At 37.5% G+C, this 17,047-nt stretch overlaps 1 protein-coding gene across 1 annotated transcript; it reads right to left on the reverse strand.

Annotated features, from left to right (window-relative positions):
* Positions 1-3,952: 3,952 nt before the first annotated feature.
* On the reverse strand, positions 3,953-7,822 carry dpt (dermatopontin). The gene is made up of 4 exons (XM_026305377.2): positions 7,458-7,822; positions 5,722-5,847; positions 5,064-5,171; positions 3,953-4,833 (listed from the first exon to the last, which is right to left on the reverse strand). Exons 1-4 carry the CDS (start codon positions 7,730-7,732, stop codon positions 4,767-4,769), a joined length of 576 nt encoding a protein of 191 aa, XP_026161162.1. The 5' UTR covers positions 7,733-7,822; the 3' UTR covers positions 3,953-4,766.
* Between the last annotated feature and the right edge of the window lie 9,225 nt (positions 7,823-17,047).

A 17,047-nucleotide genomic window follows, 5' to 3' on the forward strand; every position in this document is an offset into this window, starting at 1 on the left:
TGCAGACATGGTACTTGTGGTCAAACGTTTTAACTCAAATAAGTTTCTAATGAAGAAATTGTTCCTATTAAAATTCCAAAGAATGGGATCAGCAATTTAACCAGGGAGAAAATGGGCACTGATTCCTGAATGATATGGTGATACTGAATTTTTAAATGAAATTCAGGGGCCTTTCTGTGTGGAGTTTGCATGTTCTCCCCATGCCTGAATGGGTTTTCTCCAGGTACTCTGGTTTCCTCCCACAGTCCAAAAACATGTATGTCAGGTTGATTGGTGACTCTAAATTGCGGCCCTGTGATGGACTGGTGACCTGTCCAGGGTGTACCCCTGCCTTTCACCCAAAGAGAGCTGGGATAGGCTCCAGCAGATCCCTGTGACCCTAAATAGGAATAAGTGGGTATAGATAATGGATGGATATGTTTTATGAAATGCTGTACAATGCTGTAATGAAGACTTGGTAAACTGAGCTCTGGTGGGTCTATTCTGCACTGTGCCCCTTATTGTGAGACATGAAAAGAGGCAGCTGTTTTTGTCCTCAAGTGAGAGCAATGAGAGCAGGCAGAGGCTCCCTAAAATAAACAAGCTATCTGTGCAGCCCCAGGGCTGGGTCAGGGTCACACCCGATGGTGCTCACTTACTTGGGCTCTCCCCGCCTGAGTCCAAACACAGCCGCTCACTTGTTCGCTGGCTGAGAACTGTGTGTTTTATTTGAATTAACACAGTGTGTTAGGAAAACGATCAGTGGCAACGCTCGAAAAACATCGCTGTGCCTCATTTAATGTCTATGAAGAAGTCACAGTGTGTCTGAGAATAACTTCAAATTAGGTAGGTTTCTCTCCATCCTTATTGTACTGCACAGAAATTGTTTTTGGGGAGTAAATAACTTAATATAAAAAAATATATATAAGCACTTCAGTGGAGGTAACTGCCAAAAAAAACATAGAAAACCAACACTAATTTCTAGTCAGTTTAGAGGATTTCCTAAATAAATGTGTCTCTTATTAATGGTCCTTCTGTGGGTCAATTAGTGTTCAAGATATTATGAGATATCTGAAAACTGTAAACCCAGATTTAGAGCTAAGAATACAGGCTGGATTTGGTCATTAGGTTTAAATAGCTTAGCATAATAGCAACTCTACAGCCATGCTACATGCTAATGCTACTTAGAGCATGCTAACATGCGCATGCTCACAATAACAAGGCGAAAATGTTTCCCAGGTTCATCATCTGAATCCAGTATGTTTGTTTATTACTGTTTGCTAATTAGCACTAAACATCAAACGACACTAAAACAAAAAACAGTTTATCAATATTTCTAAATAAAAAAAACAAAAAAAAAAACTAAGCGTGTTCCATGAGTTTGCTTTCACCATTCAAAGGAAAATTGGTATCCATGACAAAACTTGGTAGAGACTGAAACCATCTTGATTTTAACAACGTAGATTAGGCCTGTCATCATCATCATCATCATCATCCTCACCTGGATCTGCCCATATTCATAAAACACCCTCAAAATGTCTCATTGTTTTAATTCTGTTTATCACAGACATGTCTGAACTACCAGAAATATGGGAAATGTTTAAATTTAAGTTCATAAAAACCAACATACAAAATCTCTGCACACAACTTATTATCCTTATCTAAACATATAGAGTAAACAGTTCAACATATATTAAATACTTTTTTCAGTCTGGTTTTAAATGAAATTTTCTTGGGATTCAGTTATTACATTAAAATGCTTAAGGAGGATAGCTCGCGATTTGATGGTGTGATAGCAGGGAAAACAGGGGTGCCACTAACACCAACAATGACTTTGTTTTTAGCTCCTAACTCATATAACCTGTGCATTACTTGGTCAAAGGCTCTGTAATATATTCTGTAATGTATTGTAATACAAAGAGTCTCATTTTGGTATTGGTGTCAGGAGAAGGTTAGTAACTATATTTAAATATGTTTTTGCTTCATGCAGCTCTGAGTTCTGAAAACAGTGAGCACATGTTCGGGAACATTAAGACGAGTTTCAGGAAGGATTTTCAGCATGAATGCACTAACCTTCTTTGAGAAGCAGAGCTCATAGCTCTGGTGGCACAGAAGTCTCACTGGATAACAACTAATGAACTCAGGCATCTACTGTACCATCTGGCTTCAAGATCTGATCAGAGAGAAGGACGTGCTCAAGGACTGTCTGTGAGTAGGAAAACAATACATGCACATGTTTTTATTCAGAGATGACTGATGCTTTTCATTGAAGGGGAATTATGGTTAAGTCTTCATGTGGTCGATTACTTTCTATAATAGATACAAGTGCTTTTTGTCTCATCATTTACAATGAGTGTTCTACACTGTTTTCTGTCAACCAACATACACTAAATGCAAACAGACATTAAATAGTAAATAGTTTACCTCAAGATTGTCACAATCCCCTCCCAAAAAAAGTTGAATATTATTTGACTGTAATCTGCTAGTGAGTTGGCCAGTGGCTTATTATCTTTATTTGTTCCAGTTGGAGATTTCCACTGTAATATCTTTACAGGTCCACTGTGACTGTAATTCATAACTATGGAAATAATACATAGGATTCATTTAAATATAAATACTTCAGGCATGTCTTATTTTGTTCAAAACAGAAGCAGGTTTACATCAGAGCTTAGATTTTTCTTCTCTGTGGGGCTTTGTTGCTATAAATTTATACTTAGCTCTTAATGATACGGTGGTTAACTATAGATTCCAAACATGATTACAGTAAGGAGACTTCAATAGCTTCTTGGCTCCCCCTATAAACTCTAATTACAGCCAGAATGAATATTGTTTTGAAAGGATCATTTTTCATCCAGCTGTAATGAAAACGTGTTGGACAGTGGAAAGGATAGAGCAGGACAATATATCCCCTATCTTTCCAGCACAGGAAAAAGGCTTCCACCACAGGGACAGCAGGTCTCAGAGGGCAGGAGGCCTCTGAAGGCGTGTGGCTCACCACTGGCCACTGGCTCTGGGGACAGCTGTGTGACGCTGTGGTGTTTGGCCCTGCGCCCCAAGACAGCAGTTACCATAAACAAACAGTGCTGAAAGCTACTGGCCCAGTACCCAGTTCTTTTCAAGAAGGTACAGCGGGCCCGCTGACCTCCAACCAGCTCACTCCATTAAGCTTGAATAGATTTTAACTGACTTTGGAAAGCGGAGCTGGTAGTGAAATGCTGTGAGTCCTTTCTAACACAAGTGGGATGAAAAAGAGGACTAAGTTGCTAGACACTATTTTTCCATATTTGCCCACTTACCTTGAATTCACATGCAATTAGATCAGTTAGAAGAAAAAAAAAAGAAAAGAAAATCACATTACATACTCAGAAACCTCTCAGGAGCACCAAGCAGCCTTTCATTAAATTGGCTGATGAAGTCAGAAAGCTGGAGGATATTGTTTACAGAGTAAACAGCATTGAAATTTTATGGCAGACAATGGCAATGAATCAACATAAACGATGTCAATAGGCTTTACAAAACAAGTCAAACTCAAGGTCCGCTTACTAACTTTTGTGTGGCTTTCAACACATGGTCTTCATCAGAAAATTGCATTTGCTTATTTCTCATGGAAATGGATCTATTAACATGCCAGCTAAACTATAAGCAGTGCTTTCAACCAAGTTACCTAAGATGTGAAATATGAAAGAAGAAATGGATTTGTTGAAAGTTCTGGAAAAAGATATTTATATTTGCTGGATCTTGAGGAGGGATTGCTTTAAAAAATAAAAATAAATAAAAATTTCCAAAATGAAAACAAATGTAAATTCCTTAAGTAATATGAGAAGATTGAACATGAGTAGAGCTTGTTTTTGGACTTGAGTTTATGTGTGACTAAACAAATGGAAAAAGAACTTGTTCAATTGTAGGTGGCCTTTGTTATCGTTGGACAGAGCTAGCTCACGGTTTACTGCTGGATTTAGTTACTTACATGCCATTTCAATTAATATTTTTATATTTAATGGACAATGTACTTTTACATGAAATGAATAATCACACAAAGTCGTCTAATGAAGGGGATGGTGTTATTCCCAGTCTGACACAGCACGGTTACATGAGTTTCAGTACAGTTACACAGCTGTAATTGCCAAACCGAACCTTAAAATAAATTGAAAGCAGGTGAGACACATTTCACTGCACACAAGCCTTGTTACTACTGATCCTAAAAAAGTCTGTCATTGTTTCCAACAGATGCATGATTATTTCTAATTTCAAGACAATACACCAATCTGTCACAGCCCACAGCTCACTGAATACTATCTGAGACTGAAAATTGTGTGCTGTTTTTTTTTTTGTTTTTGTTTTTTGCCATTAAGGTCATGTGACTATAAGATCTCAGAGCCAAGCCTGAGGCTGTGTTTTCCACCAGCATGAACACAGCATCAAATAATTTAGTTTGTTTTGCAAAACCATGTTCACATGATGCCAAAGGCCTTCCAGTTCCTCCCTGCACCTAAATGAAAACACTTGAGCTATCCAAAGTGTCCAGTGGAGGACAAGTCCCCTGCAGAATCCTCTGTGTTATTGTTTATTTATATATGACAGTTAAACACATAACAGTTATCTTTACATGAGCAGTCATTTTGCATGCTAAAACACAGTGATTACACAGACATGCTGTTATTGACACTTGTAAATAAATGTACCAAAATATGAAGCAATGATTTATGTGTAGTGTTAGTATTATGTTTTTGCTTGAATGTATGAGTAAATATGTATTTTTATGTTTAGGTAAAATGGTGCTGACAAGTCTACAAGTTCTCATAGTCACAGTCAAAGTCTGTCATTCTGCAAAGGATGTACTTCCATTGCCGATCTCTGCAATAAAGTGAAAGACAAAATTGTGTCAGTTTAGCAAACATAAATTACAAACATAGATTTTATTGGCTCTTTGTTTTTTGCCTGATCTGCCAATAACATCTGTTCCCACAGGCCTCACAAAAGAGATATGTTCTTCCAAGTCAGCCATAAGAGAATTTTTTGGGTCAATCCTACATCCAAGCTGTTGGCACATGGGATCACAAGTTATTCAGCTGTTTTCAACAAACCTTAGCACTCCACTAAAAGTGGTCTGGGCACCTCGGACGAAGTAGCCATAACTTGGGACCACCAGCTCTGCTTCTTCTCTGTGGTGTTCAGGAATGTCATTGGTTTTCCTGTGGAAAGTAAGAAAAGGTTGAGAAAAAGAAAAAAAAAAAAAAACACATTACAGTTATAAAATTACAGTTATTCACTTTTTTTTGCCAGGAATTAGATGAAAAGATCAACAACACTCTCATGTCTCTGTGCTTAATGTGAAGCTACAGGTTAGCTTAGCACAAAGACTAAATACAGGGGGAAATCACTAGTTCAGAGGTTAGACAAATCTAGTTTTACAGGACTATTTCTTGTCCAGGAGCAATGACGTTCTGAGATCTTCACTAGAAACCTCACAGTCAAGAAACAGTATGGCACATAACTTCTGTAAAACCAAGAGTTTGTCATTTCTACACTTCATCCATCTACACTGTGTATAAACAACCAAGATGCCAAATGTTACTTTAATGGTGCTTAAAAAAGTTAAGCCAGCTATTTCCCCCTATTTCTAGTCTTTACACTAAGCTGTCTCCTGTCTTCTGCTTCATACTCAGTACACAGAAAGCAAATAATTACATCTCCAACTACATCAGGCTATTGTTTCTTGATCATATTGAAGTGAGAACATACATGCAGGAGTATGGACAGCGGCGTTTGTAATAGCAGCAGTAGAACCGCCATTCCCGATCAAGAACGGATTCAAAGTACTTGCTTTGTACACCCGCTACAAGGCCATTGCGGGAGCAAGTTGAAGTCCTGCAAAGATATGACAGTCATTTAGTTAAAAAATTAAAACATTCAGTGTTAATTTATGGCAATGACACATTTGTCAAATTATACCCCATATGCTTTCATCAAATCTAATCCTTTAATTTCCCTGTATTTCAACTTGAGAGGCAAAAAAATGGAAAAACATTAAAAATGTGTGTATATCTGGTTTGTGCATAGTGCAGTTTGTCTGTGACCCATACACACACTAAACCACAATACATATAAGAATACCAGGTCAGAGCAACAGGAGCTGCAGCATGTCTAGACATTTGTCATGGCAACATGGGCACAGCCTTCAGCCATTCAGCCAGTGGGGGTAGTTACTCTCCAGGCTAATGTCCTAGCCAGCTTAATTCAAATGGCAATGATAGAGAATGTTCACAGTGTTTGTCTGTGAATCATTGGGCCAACAGTGCAGTCGAGCCTAACTGGATAGAAATCTAAAGAGCACACATATGTTCTGCTCCAGCTTAGAAAAAGTAATCTGAAGCAGATACAGCTGCATCAGCTATCTGTTAAGTGTATGATTCAAACTGCTGTTGACAAAGATGTCAAGCTACGATTCTCCCTCCAAACAGGTCGTTTCAAAGTTGATCCATTAAGTCCTATAATCAAATCAACCTTTCTGTGCACTCTCAATGGTTGAATATGTTTACTTGAGGTTGTGGTATTTGGAGTTGGGTAAAACTGGAACATTACTTAGTGGATCTGCACATAAAGGAAGTTCATCATAATAAGGAAATAAAGGCAAGGACAGGATTGTTTTTCCTTTTTGTTATTCAGTGTCAAACAGATTCACATCAACTCACTGTATCTACTGAGGATTTTTGTTCCATATTCTTTTTTTACTGCCTAGTTTTTGTGAATGGCTTGACTAAAGCTAAAGCTCAGTAAAATGCTGCAGCATGTGGTCTATAAAATGGAATGGGATAATACTGAAGGGTCATTGACCCAGCCAATTGGATGGATCTTAAATTCACTGGAGGTAGTCAAGTTCCCAGGAACTGTCAGCTGAAGACACATATGGCTGTTCTGAAGTGAGATGGTGATTCATGCAGGCCCAGGAGGACCTGGCTCTGTTCCTCTGAATGAGAAAACAGAATTCAGATTTTTATGAAAGTAACAGAACATACATATGTGAAAAGTCTTAAGATAAAATCTTGGTTTTTAGCACGTTTGGCAGGCTATAAGAACTGGGTATTGCATATTTTAATGTATTGAATATTTTAATATTTGTGCACAAAAATGTTGAAAGACATTTTATACTGTGCTTTTTACTGTCAACATATTATGTAACTCATAACTTATTTCAATATTATTTATTTGATTAATATTATCTATTAGTCTCTGTTGACCAAGACTGTTTTATACAGTTTGTAGTATAATATTCAATCAAAGAAAAACATACAGCAACAGTTCATCAGACTGAACTCTGTACTTCGCCATATGAGAGAAAACTGCATCCTACAAAGGAAACTATTGAATTTAATCTGAATCTGTCTTCCAGCTTGCTTCAGCTCACAGATACTAAAGTCAAAGCAGACAGCGGGCGGTCAACAAGTGAATAAAACACTGATATAAGGCGGAGCACCCACCACTCCATCCCAGCACGGTTGAGGTCGTCCCACCAGCAGTCACTGGGCTCCCCGAGACCCTCGGGTGTGGGCTGGCACTCAAATGCCCACAGTCGATCAGAACCATCACTCTCGCTGAAGTAGCTCCTGGCGGCCACGAGGACCTCTCCATGGGGGCACTGGAAGTTGAAGCCCTGGCGGTAGCCGTTGACCCAACCCATGTCATGGTGGTCGTAAGACTGAGCTGCCACTGTGGTCAGCAAAGACAACGCCAGCACCACCAGAGCCGAATTCATGTTGAAGAAATCAAGTCTGTCTGCTGTGCTGCCTCACAGCTGCCTCAGTTTAAACTCCTCCAAGTCTTTTGTTGTCCAGATGGTTTGCATCCAGGAGTGATGTATCATTTGCTGCTCACAGGAAAAATTCAAAAGTTGACCTCACCCAACATTTTAAGGTAGACTTTGAGACACAGCATTAACAAAGACTCACCAAAGATGAGGGTTTACCTTAAAAACAAGCCAGATATTTACTGTGATGTTTTATTTGACACTGGGGACTCTTGTGTTAACCATGTAATTGTTAGGGGTGGTAACTTTGCAGTGTGATTACATGTTTTAGTTATTTTTGGATAATAAAACAGTTTTATTCTATCATGAATATTATATTATATTATTTCATCAGAATGAAACAAACCCAAATTCTTTATAGTGATAGAGTGATAGTTCTGTTGTATGTATTGAAATGCTAGATGAATTTGACAAGATTATATTTTGCCAGTATCTTAGTAGCAATAATTTGATGAGATTAGGGGAATGAATATTTGTTCTTTAAATTGTGATTTACGAAAATGAAATTTAGTAAGTAGTCATGTGGACACGCTACAGCCAATAACAATAAGGCATTTTTCAAACATGTCACAAGCTCTAAAAACAGTGTCAACATTTTAAGATAGGTAATATTCTGTACCAAGAAATCTCATGCAAACCCCAAAACCAGCAATGAATTGTTGTCTAAACCTTTTCTTTTTACAGTGATTGTCCAATCATCCTTTTAGAGGCTAAACAAAAACTGAACACTAAGACTATCTTCTATAACATTCATCCAGCCATACAGGTTGGGGCTGGAGCCAATCCCAGCTGACACCAGGTGTGAGGTGGAGCACACTGTAGGTAGATCACCAGTCAATCACAGGGCTGACACACAGAGACAGACAAATACTCACACCTACGGTCAATTTAGAGTCACCAATTAACCTAATCTCAAACTGCATGTCTTTGGACTGTAGGAGGAAGCCGGAGTACCCAGAGAAAACCCACACGGACACAGGGAGAACATGCAGACATCCCTCAGAAAGGCCTCAGGGTTAAATGGGATTTGAATCCAGAGCTTTCTTGGTGTGAGGCCACAGTTCTAACTACCACACTACCGTGCTGCCCGCTAGCAAAACATGCCAATACAAAACAATGTGACATGTTCCTTGAACCATGAACATGCCTCTGTAGTTTATTTTGAGTTAATCCCACATACAACCTACTTTGCTGTCAGTGCCAAATGTATATTAATACACCACAAAAAACAGTTCCTGTTAAACAGATATTTATCAAATACTACCACTCGTATTTTTAAAACTTTGACTCAGCATTTAAGACAAAATGACAGAAAAATATGCATATTAAAGCCATATTATAATACACAAATCTTAAATCTACAAAATTAACAAATCTTTTAGATATTTAGTCTTCTCTCAGGTCAGTTCTACAATATATTAAAATACTACCTAGAACTAAATGAATAAGAGAGCCAGAACACTACTTTGTTTTTATCCATACAAACATAGGACCATCCACTACAATCAATAATTCACATGGTTTGTCCATAAAGCTGTTTCACACAGACGGAGATCACTAAGTGCTATCACAATGCATTTCATTAAATCCCTCAAAAAAACAAATAAATCGGTGCAAAATCACTGATTCACAATCGTCACTGTATCACAGGATAACAGCTATGAGATTTTCCACAGCTTCTCCTGTTCCTGTGAAACAGTGTTCGTGTAAAAGCTGTCTGGCAGACAAATTAGGCTCTGATAGAAATTTAGCTCATTTTATTCCTGGGGTGTGGTGTTAGAATAATTTGTGCAGGTGTTCCTTTCAGTCTTGCTTACATAATATATATGTCCTGATGAAAGATTTAGTTGGACTACTTTTTAATCTAAGGACAAGATGCCACTTGGATTTAGTAGACCATTTTCACAAGACTGTTTTTAAATGTATTGTACCACAATAATATTTGACATATTAAAATGTGTCAAGTATTACTACGTAGAAAATTTGTAAAATCACTCCAGAAAGCAGCTATATTCAAAGACATTATACATGTATCCACTGCTTATGATCCATAATCAATGGATACATAGTAAGATGGACTAAATCTCAGCAAGCTCACAACTAAATGAGCCATTTATTTTCCTTCTCTTGTATGCTATATCGATCTGAGTATACACTTATAAATTATGTAAAGATGTGTAAATACCTAAAGTAAATAACACATATTAACTGTGTAACTGTAGGTTGTAGAAACCGTGGTGCTCAGAAAGTAAGTTCTTGTTTTGTACTACTTTTTGTAAAAATCTAATTAAAAACATATAAACAAAACTGAACTAAATTGTGGTATTCTACATTATATTTCAACAGAGCTTAGAAGAAGAAATTCAGCCAAACAAGCAGACAAGTATAGTTTATATCCCCGTGCCATCACTGTGATGAACACTAAATCCATGTTTGTTTAGACAACAAAATCCCCCAGCGCAACATCTGTCCACAGTGCAATAACTAAGTATGCAAATATGGACTTTTCATACACTCATGTATTGTTTAGTTACATTGGTATTTTTTCTGGATAAATCCTCTAGCCTTCAGTTTCAAATTTTTTTTCATGTCAAGTTTTTCATTTACAACTTTGTTTTTCAGTACTGAAAAAGACATACGCCTTACATTTGGCTCCATACAGTTACATTATGCACACTGACTGTTTTAAATGGCTTCTGGTCATTAAGACAACCTATTAGGCTCTTTCATGTGGCTTTGTTTAGCAAGAAGAGAAATCCATTTTATCGCTCTGTGCCTGAGAATCTGATCCCATGCAAGAGATCAGCCTCAAAACATCTAAAAATAAATAACAGCACATGTTCAGAAATAGTGCCTGAGTCACTGCAAGAAGAGTTCCACAAAAGTCAAAATGGAGCAGAACTAGAATTGACACTATTATTAAACTATTTATAGATGCTATTGCCTATTTAAAAATCTCTATTTAGAGCAGTGCTATTGGCAATTACAGAATGTAGGGCTTCATTCACAATACTTTGATCTGACTGTGACATAGAGACTGACTGTGTCAAAGATTACTGTGTTTCAGAGGCAGCTGCACCTCTGATTGAAGGCCTGTTCAACTTAACATCTTTGTGCAAAGCAAAGCTCTGAACTGCCTTTATATCACATTAAGGTGTTGCTGATTTGGCAAAACCTTCATATTGTCTAACCCCTGCTTTCATATAATCCGAGTCCTACAGCAACACTTGCTCATATCCTTCTTGCAACTGATGTGCAGAAAATCGCATATCTGCAACAGCGTAAATGCTCCAATCATTTGGGCCCTGTATCAATCATCAATCAACTTCCTTTAAAATAGAACACAAGTGGAAAAGATAATTAGCAAAACATATTTTTCATACTTTGGTACAAGAGGGGAACAATAAACATCCCACTGACAAAAACACTAACCCTGATGATATTTGACAGGTTTGGAAAAGGTTGTGGCCAAAAAAAGTCTAAAGTTTACAGCCATGCAACTGTGTAAGGATATACTTAGACTCATCTAAATGCGATGTTTAGCATATAATACCATGTTCACTTTAAATTAGCTTGTTAGGTTGCTCTAACTGGATAAAAACATTTTGCTCTAATGCTGATCTAGATGAAAAGTCAGGGAAATAATTTCATTTTAGCCAGAGGAGGAAATAAAGGAAAAAATAAAAGCCATCAGGATTTCTCCTCTGAGCAACCTAAATACAGACTTTTATGGCAATCCACACAAAAATTGTTGAGGTATTTCAAACTGGACCAAAGTTGTGGAGTGACTAACCAATCACCGCCCCTAGAGCCATGCTGGGTTTAAAAAAACAAAACAAAACAAAACAAACTTTGGTCATTAAACTCTGGTCATGGTCATGAGGAATTCATGTAAATAATGCTAAAAGAAATGTTGGTACTATAGCTGATATTTTGGCAGAGACAGCTACAGAATAGAAAACAAAGCTGAAGTTACATTTATGTTAAAGTGTTAAGGGTAAAAACACTGAGGTGAAAATGAAGTGAAAAGTCCCCAGGCTGCAGTGACAGTCAAAAGCCCCATAAGACCAGTTTAACAGTCCTTTACTGATGGCTGATGATTGTCCAAATGTCTTTTTGTTCCCACAAGAGAGAAAAGTACCAATGTATTTATTATGATAGGAAATAAAAATATGCATATTATCCCACATGTAATATACATGTCTGTCGTTTCTTTCAAAAGGATGTTTGAATATGATGGCACATAATGATGCAATGATACAAATGAACATTGAACCATGACATTCACACAGAGAGAGGATAACAGGGTTTATGGATAGGTAAACAAGATGCTAGACACAGCAGACAGCTGTTTGTTTACTGTTTTCTGAAACCTAAACCAAGTAGTTGTTACTTCCTGTAAAACAGGCCATAATGTTTAACTAAGTCTAACCTAATTGTTATTTTTACTCAAACCTAAAACTTTCACAAAAAAACAATGCTATTTTCAGTGCTTTCCAGCAGTTTTAAAAGACGCCATCATCATCATCATTAGGGGTGTCAGATTAGAAAGCATTCACATGTTGGCCTGCAGGACAATGACGAACAATGTATTTAGCCTTTTTAATTCAGAGGACTTGTTGCAACAGGTTCAAGCCAAGACTTGAATTTATAAGAGACAAAACTGGGCTGTGACAGACATGCATTTTCCAGGCAGGGAGGTGCCCATCACTAATTATACAAGACAAGAGGCTTTGGGAGCCTGTCGTTTTAAGATAGTGACTATAAACCAAAACATCTATGGTTTCAGTCCACAGGGGATCTTTATGTATGTCATTCCCCAGCTCTATCTTCCCTCAGATGAACAGATTTTCTACTGCTGAATTCTGATTAAGGCAAAAAATAGTATAGTATATTTCTATACTAAGAAGTGCAATATCATTAATACAAAATCTTGCTGCATGGTTTCTTAGTTATTGTGGTGTCTTTTTGCATTTTTGTACAATTTGTGTTTATCTGTTTTAGGCATGTATTCCATTGACATATCAGTCAAAGGTCTGGATAGACTGTCTCATATAATTAACTGTGTGCAAACATTTGACTGGTAGTCTAATATGAATGAGTGCACCTTAAAAAAACAAAACCAATTCGTCCGCATCCAAGGTTCTAATTATGAATGAATAGTGTGTTCACTTCATAAAAGCACAACTATCCCTGGTATGCAATGTTATGCAACTGACACAGTGAGGATGTCAACAGGTCCCTCAGCATGGACAGTTTTCCCATAGGACCTTTGCTGTTTAATACTGATGAAATTAAGGGGCCAGCCAAAAGGACACCATAATAACGTCTACAAAACAAATCACTTTGCTTCAGGCTGTAACCTCATTAGAACAACGCGTGTTGGTTGCTTGGAGGATGTGTCTGAGCCCTGGGTGGTGAGGCAGGCAGGCAGAGATAAGCCTCGCTGACAGTAGTGATAATGGGAGAGTGGGAATGATTGCCTGGAAAATAATCACCCCCCAAGTATTTCAGGCACATGATACCCTCATTTATTTGGCTGTATTGATGCCACAACTTCCCCATCAGGTTTCAAGGTTATGTCAGAGATGATATGCAAGGATCAAAATGTTTGATCTTAATACTGTCCAGAACATGGTGTACTTATTCATTACAGTTTCATTAAATGGACAGAAAGGGCACACAGAAACTACACACTGACCTTGGTATAGTTATCATTGCGTATCATGTGTAACTGCACATATCTATGTCTCATATTTTGACACTGTCGCTCACAAATCGAGCGAATGTATTAGTTCTGCATGAAAAACCAGTATAGTTCAATAACTCTGTCTCATCTCCTCTGACAGGTCCTGGAAAGTCAGGCTGCCAGGCCAAGAACAAACTCATTTTCACTGGCTCAACATCACTGCAGGGATCTAAGCATGACCAATGCCATTTCCAATTCCCATTTCCAAGACGAAATGAACTTTTTTTGTATGTTAGCTTTTTAAAGACATATATCCCTTTGTAACACTGAACATCTGGTACCTGGAGGCCCCAGAGTGTTGATTGTATTTCACTTGGGATATTAAAGCTAATGTTGGCCCCCAGCTGGTCAACTGTTTTTAGAACCTGTCCCCACAAATAATGGACCAGTGATCTGTTTCTTATACAGAATACGCTGACTCTTATACTATCTCTGACTCTTATCGCTCTAATTTAATGGAATATCTTTGCACAGTGCCTACAGAAGCATTGGTAAGCTAATCCACAGCAGAGAGAGCAGTTTGCTGTTAGTGATCATAAATCACACAGGGGAGTGGAAAACATGCTAAGTGACTATGAATCTGCTGTATTGTTTTTCTTCTTCTGATGGTTTCCAATTACTCAAATGACAGAAGCTTTTTCACTAACCAAACAGTTTACTTCCTTCTTAAGAAGGAACGTCAAGCACATTATGCATTTGCCCAACATTCAATTTGAGCTTTAGCATGACCACAGCTGATGATGAAAACTGGTTAAGAAAACTGCTGTAGTATCATGCTTCACTGTTAAGAATATTTCCCAACCCACCGTTTTTAAAACTTGCATGCAATCTACCTTCTTTATGACTAGATCAACTGATTGCAAAACATACTGATTCATTTGCTTTCATTTCTCATTTTCAGATTGCAAACCTACACTGCACGATATGTTCTTCACTGGGTTTGGAAAACTAGGTCAGTTGGTGCCAACAGAGACTGGGTAATAGCATGTCAACACAGCTACTGCACTCTACTGCTGAATGTGATTCTTAAAAATAATAATAAAAAGACCCTTTACCCCAAATAAGTTCATATTTAGTACTTTTAGTGCTTTTTTAACACTACCAATTTATCACAAATTGTGGATGAAGTAAATGAGTTCTGTAATGTTTTACACAGTAAACTAATTTATTCAGTAATTAAAATGAAATGATAACTGATAGATAATGGATGGATTATCTAGTTAAATACATATATTTGATTGTACAATATTGAAATCATACAATAAACACCAGCAGGGTTTATGATTCAGAAAGGCTGTTATATTTTATAACTGCAATAAAAACAAGTTACTGCACTTAATCCAATCCGCTGCAAATAAAAAGTATATTGAAGCTGGACTGTGTGGTGATTTATTTATCACTCTATGATACAAAACAGACCTGGTGATCAACTCTTGCTGTGGCCACGCTATGGAAAATAATGTGACGTGCTGTTCATTGATTTTGCTATGTAACTCATCAGATGCTCCCCATTTATCCTGCAGGGCATACTCTCCATCAGCACGCTCTACAGCAAACATCCTCTACTTCCTACTCTGCCTCTCTGTAATTGAATAAAGAGTGGCTCTTGTGGTAATGCACAGAAATATACTGATCAAATGACAATTTATATAATCCCATATGATCTGGATATTAACAAACCTATTTTGTTTGTGCAAAACAAAAATACAAACATATGTTACATTCCTAATGTACCAGTGAACATGTAAACGAGGCTACAACTGTGGTAAATATAAAGATTAAATAATTATCCATATTTTACATACAGTGTAATCAGTCCTCTACTGCACTGCCTCTAAGCCAAAAACCCTTTCACTTAAACTAATATTTTTTATACATTTTTTAGTCTACAACATAATCATTAATTTTAATTTAATCAATACTAGTGTTGCACAAAACTACCCAGTCCAAAATCAGTCACTTCCACTACACACTATATATTAGTTATTAATTTATGATTAAATAATTTAATAGCTTCAACCAACATGAGCAATAAGTGTGTGAGAAACTAGGACAATCATTTTAAAAACATTCTTGATCAGTCATTTCTTGGACTGTGTTCAGTCTGTGAATATTGAAGTAGAAATATGAAGTACAGCGGCCACAGAGGAATGCACAGTGAGCGAAAGGCTCCTGCGCACTAACACTTCTGTGACAACATTCTCACACTTGTTTTTTTACAGCCATCATCTTCTGCCTCTGCTGTACATGAATTTTACTTTGTGAAGGGAGCATCAATATTTTCAGTCAGATTTCTTCCAGTGTAGTAAATGTAAGTAAGTGCCACAGCTTATTCCTTTTACGGTTTCGCTCTCTACCATAGCGCCAAAACGCGTTGTGCGACAGTGATTACGGTCCGTGTGGAACAATAATTCCTAGACGGAGCACTTCCGACAACCCAAGTGAGAGTAATTAAACGAATCTTCGAGGCAAAGAATTTGTTTCGAGCATTTCTTGTAATGGAATTAATTGATTTCCTCGAGGATTCGCTGCAGCTCTACTAGCAAGTCAATAATTTTAAAAGTTTCAGATATTTCCCTCAGGGGTTAGGAGAGATCAAAACATGGCTAAAAGGAGAGTGTGTATCCATTATGGTGTCAGAGCCAGACCAGGAGGCCCAGCATGGTCCCTCTAGGCTACTGCATAGACACACTATTGTTGATGAGCTCAAGTCCAGCGCAGAGGCTGCATACCAGATTCCATCCACGATTCCATCCACAACCTTTCTCAGAATGCTGCACCTCCTGGTAATCTTGGCAAACCCTTGATCTTTGTAAATATAGGGCTGCCATGTTATCACTGTAGAATCAATAGTCTTAGAAAGAAGTATAATAAATTGTTTACTTTTAATATTGTGAAAACAGACCAGCAAGTAACACTGGGTGTTTTACTCATAAAACAGAACTACTGATTAGCCTTACTCAAATGAAGTAAACAAGTTAGGACTTAGTGGTTAGTACTGTTAGCTGTTCCTGGTCTGAAACCCGGCAGGGGCCATTCTGTGTAGAGTTTGCATGTTCTCCCCATGCTTGCGTGGGTTTTCTCTGGGTTTCCTCCTACAGTCCAAAACATGTATGTCAGGTTGACTCCATAGGAGTAAAGGTGAGCGTGTGTGGTTGTTTGTCTATATGTGGTCCTGTGATGGACTGATGACCAGTCCAGGGGTATAGCATTTCTTTCAGTAGATTACATAATAGAAAAAAAATCTGCTTTATATCAGTTTATTTTAATTGACACTTAACATATCTTCTCATTTTACAAAAACATGTTTTTCTTAAACTCACTTTCTTCTAAGAAAAGTACTTTGGTTGTAACTGAAAGGGTTATGATTAATAATTTCTTTCATGTTTGTATTTTGCTGCCCATGATAGACTTTTAACAGCAAATTAACAAAACCAGTGCCATGAAAATAGTGTGACATCAGTGATGTCACACTATTTTCATGACTTTTGACTTCTGGAAACAATATTTTTGGA

Source organism: Mastacembelus armatus, chromosome 4 (genome assembly GCF_900324485.2).
Source record: "Mastacembelus armatus chromosome 4, fMasArm1.2, whole genome shotgun sequence".
Taxonomy (NCBI): Eukaryota; Metazoa; Chordata; class Actinopteri; order Synbranchiformes; family Mastacembelidae; genus Mastacembelus; species Mastacembelus armatus.